The following is a 9,088-nucleotide window of genomic DNA, read 5'->3' as shown; positions in this document are numbered from 1 at the left end:
GGCCCACCTACAGACCCTACTATAGTTCACATCATATATGGCCTACCTACAGCTCTTCTATAGTTCAAATCACATATGGCCCACCTACAGCCCATTATATAGTTCACATCACATATGGCCCACCTACAACCCCTTCTATATATCACATATGGCTCATCTAAAGCTCCCTTCGTAGTTCACATCACACATGGCTCAACGAACAGCTCCCTCTAGTTCAATTCACACATGGCCCACCTACAGCTTCCTCTATAATTCACATCACATATGGCGCACCTCTATAGTTCACATCACATATGGTGCACCTACATAGTTCACATCACACATGGCTCACGTACAGCTCCCTATATAGTTTACATCACACATAACCCACCTACAGCCTCTTCTATAGTTCACATCACATATGGCCCACCTACAGCCCCTACATAGTTCACATCACATATGGTACACCTACAGCCCCTTTCTATAGTTCGCATCACATATGGTCCACCTAAAGCTCATTCTACAGTTCACATCACATACGGCCCACCTACAGCCTCTTCTATAGTTCACATCACATTTGGCCCACATACAGCTCCCCCTATAGTTCACATCACATGTGGGCCATGTGCAGCTCCGTCTATAGTTCACATCACACATGGCCCACCTACACCCCTTCTATAGTTCACATCAAATATGGTCCACCTACAGCTCCCTCTATAGTTTACACCACATATGGCCCACCCACACCCTCCCCCTACAGTTAAAATATGGCCTACCTACAGCTCCTTCTATAGTTCACATCACACATGGCCTACCTACAGCTCCCTCTATAGTTTACATCACATATGGGCCATCTACAGCCCCCTTCATAGTTCACATCACACATGGCCTACCTACAGCCCCTTCTATAGTTCTCACCACATATGGCCCACCCACACCCTCCTTCTACAGTTCACATATTGCCTACCTTCAGCCCCCTTCTATAGTCCACATCACACATGGCCTACCTACCATCCCTTCTATAGTTCACAACACATATGGCCCATCCACACCCTCCTTCTACAACTTCTTCATAGTTCACATCACATATGGCACTCACACACCCCTTCTATAGTTCACATCACATATGGTCCACCTACAGCCCCTTCTATAGTTCACATCACACATGGCTCACGTACAGCTCCCTATATAGTTCACATCACACATAACCCACCTACAGCCCCTTCTATAGTTCCCACCACATATGGCCCACCCACCTAGTATAGTTCACACCACATATGGCCCACCCACACCATCCTTCTACAGTACACATATGGCTACCTAGAGCCCCTTCTATAGTTCACATCACACATGGCCTACCTACAGACCCTTCTATAGTTCACATCACACATGGCCTACCTACAGACCCTTCTATAGTTCACATCACACATGGCCTACCTACAGCTCCCTCTATAGTTCACACCACATATGGCCCACCCACACCCTCCTTCTACAGTTCACATATGGCTACCTACAGTCCTTTCGAAAGTTCACATCACACATGGCCTACCTACAGCCCCTTCTATAGTTCACATCACATATGGGCCATCTACAGCCCCTTCTATAGTTCACATCACACATGGTTCACGTACAGCTCCCTATATAGTTTACATCACACATAACCCACCTACAGCCTCTTCTATAGTTCACATCACATATGGCCCACCTACAGCCCCTACATAGTTCACTTCACATATGGCCCACCTAAAGCTCATTCTATAGTTCACATCACATATGGCCCACCTACAGCCTCTTCTATAGTTTACATCACATTTGGCCCACCTACAGCTCCTCCTATAGTTCACATCACATATGGCCCACCTACAGCCCTACATAGTTCACTTCACATATGGCCCACCTAAAGCTCATTCTATAGTTCACATCACATATGGCCCACCTACAGCCTCTTCTATAGTTTACACCACATATGGCCCACCCACACCCTCTCTCTACAGTTCAAATATGGCCTACCTACAGCCCCTTCTGTAGTTCACATCACACATGGCCTACCTACAGCTCCCTCTATAGTTTACATCACATATGGGCCATCTACAGCCCCCCTTCATAGTTCACATCACACATGGCCTACCTACAGCCCCTTCTATAGTTCCCACCACATATGGCCCACCCACACCCTCCTTCTACAGCTTCTTCATAGTTCACATCACATATGGCCCACCAACACCCCTTCTATAGTTCACATCACATATGGCCCACCTACAGCCCCTTCTATAGTTCCCACCACATATGGCCCACCCACCTTCTACAGTTCACACCACATATGGCCCACCCACACCCTCCTTCTACAGTACACATATGACTACCTAGAGCCCCTTCTATAGCTCACATCACACATGGCCTACCTACAGCCCCTTCTATAGTTCACATCACATATGGGACATCTACAGCCCCCTTCTATAGTTCACATCACACATGGCCTACCTACAGACCCTTCTATAGTTCACATCACACATGGCCTACCTACAGCTCCCTCTATAGTTCACACCACATATGGCCCACCCACACCCTCCTTCTACAGTTCACATATAGCTACCTACAGCCCCTTCGAAAGTTCACATCACACATGGCCTACCTACAGCCCCTTCTATAGTTCACATCACATATGGGCCATCTACAGCCCCTTCTGTAGTTCACATCACACATAACCCACCTACAGCCTCTTCTATAGTTCACATCACACATAACCCACCTACAGCCTCTTCTATAGTTCACATCACATATGGCCCACCTACAGCCCCTACATAGTTCACATAACACATGGCCTACCTACAGCCCCTTCTATAGTTCACATCACATATGGCCCACCCACACCCTCCTTCTACAGTTCACATATGGCTACCTAGAGCCCCTTCTACAGTTCACATCACACATAGCCTACCTACAGCCCCTTCTATAGTTCACATCACACATGGCTCACGTACAGCTCCCTATATAGTTCACATCACACATAACCCACCTACAGCCCCTTATATAGTCCCCACCACATATGGCCCACCCACCTAGTATAGTTCACACCACATATGGCCCACCCACACCCTCCTTCTACAGTTCACATATGGCTACCTACAGCCCCTTCGAAAGTTCACATCACACATAACCCAGCTACAGCCTCTTCTATAGTTCACATCACATATGGCCCACCTACAGCCCCTACATAGTTCACATCACATATGGCCCACCCACAGCTCCCTCTATTGTTCACATCACATATGGCCCACCTACAGCTCCCTCTATAGTTCACATCACACATGGCCCACCTACACCCCTTCTATAGTTCACATCACATATGGCCCACCAACAGCCCCTACATAGTTCACATCACATATGGCCCACCTACAGCCCCTACATAGTTCACTTCACATATGGCCCACCTAAAGCTCATTCTATAGTTCACATCACATATGGCCCACCTACAGCTCCCTCTATAGTTCACATCACACATGGCCCACCTACACCCCTTCTATAGTTCACATAACATATGGCCCACCTACAGCCCCTACATAGTTCACATCACATATGGCCCACCTACAGCCCCTACATAGTTCACTTCACATATGGCCCACCTAAAGCTCATTCTATAGTTCACATCACATTTGGCCCACCTACAGCTTCCCCTATAGTTCACATCACATATGGGCCATGTGCAGCTCCGTCTATAGTTCACATCACACATGGCCCACCTACACCCCTTCTATGGTTCACATCACATATGGCCCACCTACAGCTCCCTCTATAGTTCACATCACACATGGCCCACCTACACCCCTTCTATGGTTCACATCACATATGGCCCACCTACAGCTCCCCCTATAGTTCACATCACATATGGCCCACCTACACCACTTCTATAGTTCACACCACATATGACCCACCGACACCCTCCTTCTACAGTTCACATATGGCCCACCTACAGCTCCCTCTATAGTTCACATCACACATGGCCCACCTACAGCTCCCTCTATAGTTCACATCACACATGGCCCACCTACACCCCTTCTATGGTTCACATCACATATGGCCCACCTACAGCTCCCCCTATAGTTCACATCACATATGGCCCACCTACACCACTTCTATAGTTCACACCACATATGACCCACCTACAGCTCCCTCTATAGTTCACATCACACATGGCCCACCTACACCCCTTCTATGGTTCACATCACATATGGCCCACCTACAGCTCCCCCTATAGTTCACATCACATATGGCCCACCTACACCACTTCTATAGTTCACACCACATATGACCCACCGACACCCTCCTTCTACAGTTCACATATGGCCCACCTACAGCTCCCTCTATAGTTCACATCACACATGGCCTACCTACTGCCCCCTTCTATAGTTCACATCACATATGGCCCACCTACAGCTCCCTCTATAGTTCACATCACACATGGCCTACCTACTGCCCCCTTCTATAGTTCACATCACATATGGGCCATCTACAGCCCCCTTCTAAAGTTCACATCACATATAGCCTACATACACCCCATTCTATGTATCACATCACATATGGCCATCTATAGCCCCTTTCATAGTTCACATCACACACGGCTCACCTACAGCTTCTTGTTTCACATCACATGTGGCTCATCTACAACTCCTTCATAGTTCACATCACACATGGCCTACCTACACCCTTCTATAGTTCACATCACATATGGCCCATCTACAGCTCCCTCTATAGTTCACACCACATATGGCCCATCCACATCCTCCTTCTACAGCTCCTTCATAGTTCACATCACACATGGCCTACCTACAGCTCCCTCTATAGTTCACATCACACATGGTTTATCTAAAGCTCCCTCCATAGTTCACATCACATAACATGAAATGAATAAACACATCATGGTTAAAATAATATTTTATTTTGTTATGTTATATTATATTATATTATCTCATGGTTATGAATATAGCCAACTGAAATACTGGAGAAAGCATTTTTTCAAAGCTATTATCAAATTTCATGATTTAGGAAATTCAGAAAGACAATAAAATCTACAAGTCTATTAACACCATTCTGAAAAGGTTTTAAGTCACTTTCCACAAAATATATGCATTATATACACTTACATCAGCCCAAATATATTTTTTCTAAAACTGCTGCTGCTGTACATCAACCCAAATGAGTTTTCTCTGGAACCACTGTGCACATCAACCCTAATGAAACTATGAAACAATTTCTGTACACCAATCCAAAAAGGTAGTCTTTGAAACCACTTGTGTACATTAATTCAAAGGGGTTAACTGAAACAGCTTGTGTACAATAAATGTTATTCCAAAAATGCTAATACAAAACATTGTGTGTTTACCTGTGCTTCTATAAAAGAGAATTTGGATAATCCCTTCAACTTGATTACAAGATTATGTTACTGAAAATGTCTCAGATGTATTGACGCCTTCAATCATAATTTGAGCCATCCATGACATCCAATCTCTGCGACTTGCTTGGGATCTGTCAACAAACTCAAACACTGATGAAGACTTCAGGTGTCATTTTGTCATTTTTATATGTACACTTCGCACAAATTTCTAGTTTCTGGTTGCTCCCCATCTTAAAGTTACATTCGCACTGTGCAAATCTGTGAGGTAGTCCCCAATCAATATATACACTAGAAAATGTTGATATAGAGGACAGGTATAAGCAACAGATTTTATTTTTCATCACAAAAAAGTCCTACTTATAGTCTACACTAACAAAAATAGCCAAATTTTTTAGTAAAAACTGAAAATTGACTAAAATTTTGACCATTGGCTACAAAATCAGGATTCATTTTCAGAAATATTGAATAATACAAGATAAAATGCAGAAAAATTTGGGCAAGAAAGTCTGGTGGTGAATAGGTTAAGACCCAAATAAAATTGTCACTGCTACAAAATGTTCAGTGACTTGGTAAAGTGGTCGTAATGTATAGAGAATGCCTTCCTTATTGATGCACAGTAACTTTTGTATGCTACATTGTGTATTCTTCAAATATGCATTATATTGTAGCACATATGAGAGTGACCTTATTTTAAATCAAAATCTGTACTATAATTATTTCAGTATTACAGGATGTAGAATTTTTTCCCAATAACTGTAAATATTTTTTTTGAAAAACTGTCAAGTACTACAAACATAATTCCAATTTAGCAGCAGTTATTGGCCACAATCAAACATAAAATACCTACTAAATACCCCAAGTACAACTTACAATATATCAACTCAACATTATAGATTTTCTCTATGGCAGAGCAACAATTTTATTACAGTATATATGTTTCTGTGTACACAAAGAGATTAAGTCTAGTATATCCACTTGCAATGTACAAAACAATGTAGATGTCGATGTTTGAAATGAAGCCATTCCGTTATTGTGCATTACCACAAGAAGAGTTAAAATTGAAAACAACTATGACACCACCACTGCTACCAGTGATGTCAAACATCATGTTCTCATGTTCTTTTGATTATCCCAACAGCTAACAAGGAGAATGAGTTTAATTTCTTTCACAGATGTTAAACTCTGTTTATACAGATTTACTGGTTGTATATTTCAGTCTAGAACAGGTAAGCATGAACACCAAGGCTTTTTAGTAACATTACTTCAGATTCAATTCAAGCACCACAACCAATCAGAATATAAGGCCACATCTTCTACTCCACAATATGGGAAAGCCATTATTTGAATATGATAATGAAGTAGCCCTGTCAATCAGTTATGATCTATCAACACATTAATTCAAGACTTTCATTTTTTTGAAGGCCACAAAATGTTCAAAAAACAATACAAAAAACTGTCCATTGTCAAGCTCCAACATAAGATATTATAAAAATAGTTTTGAAAGCAGAGAATATAATATACCACATACATGATACAGGTGAGTGTTTCACTAAATCTCTCACAACATACAAGAAAGTTTCTTACTGCTAACATAATGCACATGAGTTTTTAACTGCTGAGTTTCACACTTCATTACTCACATGATTTAGATGAGTTTCCAACTAGATTTCTCACAAGATACAGGTATATTACTCACTGAATTGTTAACATAATGCAGATGAGTTTTCTAATTACTGAGTTTCACACTTCATTACTCACATGATTGAGGTGAGTTTCCAACTGTATTACTCACAAAACGTACAGCATTGCCTACAGAATACATGTACATTTCTCACTGCATTGCTCATTTCACTGCTCAAACAATACATACAAATTTTCAACTGCTTTTGACTTCATTTCTCACTGCAATACTTCCACGATATGTGCGAGTTTCTCACTGCATTGCTCACAGGATATGTGAGAGTTTTTCACTGTATTGCTCACATTATATGCAAGTTTTTCACTATATTGCTCACATATGTGTGAGTTTTTCACTGCATTGCTCACATGACCAAAGAGACCTTCATATTAATCACATAACCGAGACAAATCTGTTACAATAGTGGTCACATGGCCCAAGTAAATAAATCCATCAGCATAATGGTCACATGGACCAGACAAATCTATTACAATGTTCGCACAACTTAAATTTGGGCACCTCAAATCAGGTACATGACATCAAGAAGATAACACGGGTGATCTTGGGCTTTGTAGGTCTAAGATAATTGTTTTGATAATCTCTTGAGAAGTTGTTGAGACCTGTACAACATAATGCTGAATAATGCAATTCTTTCATTAATAGTTACGTAAATAATTATTACAGGAAAATCTAGTTTTAGAACACAAATTTACAAAACAATTACAAAAATGAAAAAGTTATAAACAATTTGCTATAAATTCAAACCAGCTAAGACAATACCGGTAAAACAGTTTCATGATTTGAACCAACACAAAAATCACTAAAAATATATTTTAAGTAAAACCTCACACTATTTATAAATAGTGGGCATATCAAGCAAATTTGTGTTGTTGATTGAAGAATTTTAACACAATAAGCAATTTTAAACACCAGGTGATTAAATTTGTCAAGTAAATATTGAACAAAATTCCTAATTTAGAAAAATGAAAAAAGAAAAAGAAAAAAGGAGTATGGTATTAAAATGAACGCACACATAATTTCTTTTTTCATTCAAGGTAATTAAAGTCATTACTATATATTACTGGTTTATATTGATTGATTGAATAAATAATGAATAAAAAATAATTGCCAACTTTTTTTTCTTTCAATAGACAACATTCAGAATCCAATGAGGCTGCCTTACAAGTTTGAATAGCGCCCTCTATGTCACATGCCTCGTATAATAACTCTCTTGTCTTTGATATAAAATATTGATTCAAAAGTTTTCCCACCAACTGAACAATTCCAAATATGTGTTGTTTAGAAGCACTTTTTTGTAGATAGGAATATAAAATGTGATGAATAAACATACATGCTGATGTGAAATTACAGATAGTGTACTTTTAGAAATAATAATTTTGTTGTAAATTTATGGTCCCAAATATAGAAACTAAAAAAATAGACAAACATGAAGCCTTTCCTTCTGATCATAGTCGCAAATTTTTGTCAGATTATTGATAATCACATCACTGATCGATTCCGACTCATGTTAAATGCGTAAGTTGGTCCACCATTGGCCAATGGCATTCCTTGTTTTCAAGATTAAGTCACGACTGTAAAACTTCCTACTGTTTTCAGTGCCTCAAGACTGGTTGACTTAGCCTCACTGCACTACCTGCTGACATTATAGGAACTTTGTTGTCACGGTGATAACTTATTAGATGATTGACACTGTCAAATACTTTGTCTTTTGTTCTCACCTGAAAATAGAACAGTATACTTAGTGTTAGCTAAGTACCGAACTCGTCCGACTTAGCGTCCATGCTCGACTATTTGAACCTACCCCTGCCCTTTTTTGGAATTCCTACTGTTGGGATGATGTTTGACTAAGCACACATTCCTTCCAAAATGCCCCAAATTTAGCTATCTAGTCATAAAAAATGGTCATAAAAAATACTAGTAATCAAATTGGTATAATATAGCATGAATATGGTGTGAATGTACAAATTATGGTAACTATGGTGACAGTAGTGAAAGATGAATTACTAGTACCAGTTCAA

The 9,088-nt window shown here is 40.5% G+C and overlaps 1 protein-coding gene across 5 annotated transcripts in view; it reads right to left on the bottom strand.

The window, feature by feature from the left end:
* Positions 1 to 4,895: 4,895 nt before the first annotated feature.
* The window catches only part of LOC102802005 (SHC-transforming protein 1-like), a 75,103-nt gene continuing 70,910 nt past the window's right edge, over positions 4,896 to 9,088 (bottom strand). For all 5 annotated transcript variants that reach the window (XM_085506973.1, XM_085506972.1, XM_085506971.1 and 2 more), the window contains one exon: positions 4,896 to 8,788. In XM_085506973.1, coding sequence (XP_085363099.1) covers positions 8,663 to 8,788 — 126 coding nt within the window. In that variant the 3' untranslated portion in view covers positions 4,896 to 8,662. The remainder of the gene's footprint in view (positions 8,789 to 9,088) is intronic.

The sequence above is a fragment of the Saccoglossus kowalevskii genome, chromosome 13 (genome assembly GCF_978046115.1).
Source record: "Saccoglossus kowalevskii chromosome 13, keSacKowa6.1, whole genome shotgun sequence".
Lineage (NCBI taxonomy): Eukaryota > Metazoa > Hemichordata > Enteropneusta > Harrimaniidae > Saccoglossus > Saccoglossus kowalevskii.
Note: the sequence above shows the minus strand (reverse complement) of the source record. Positions and strands in the feature narration are given on the sequence as shown.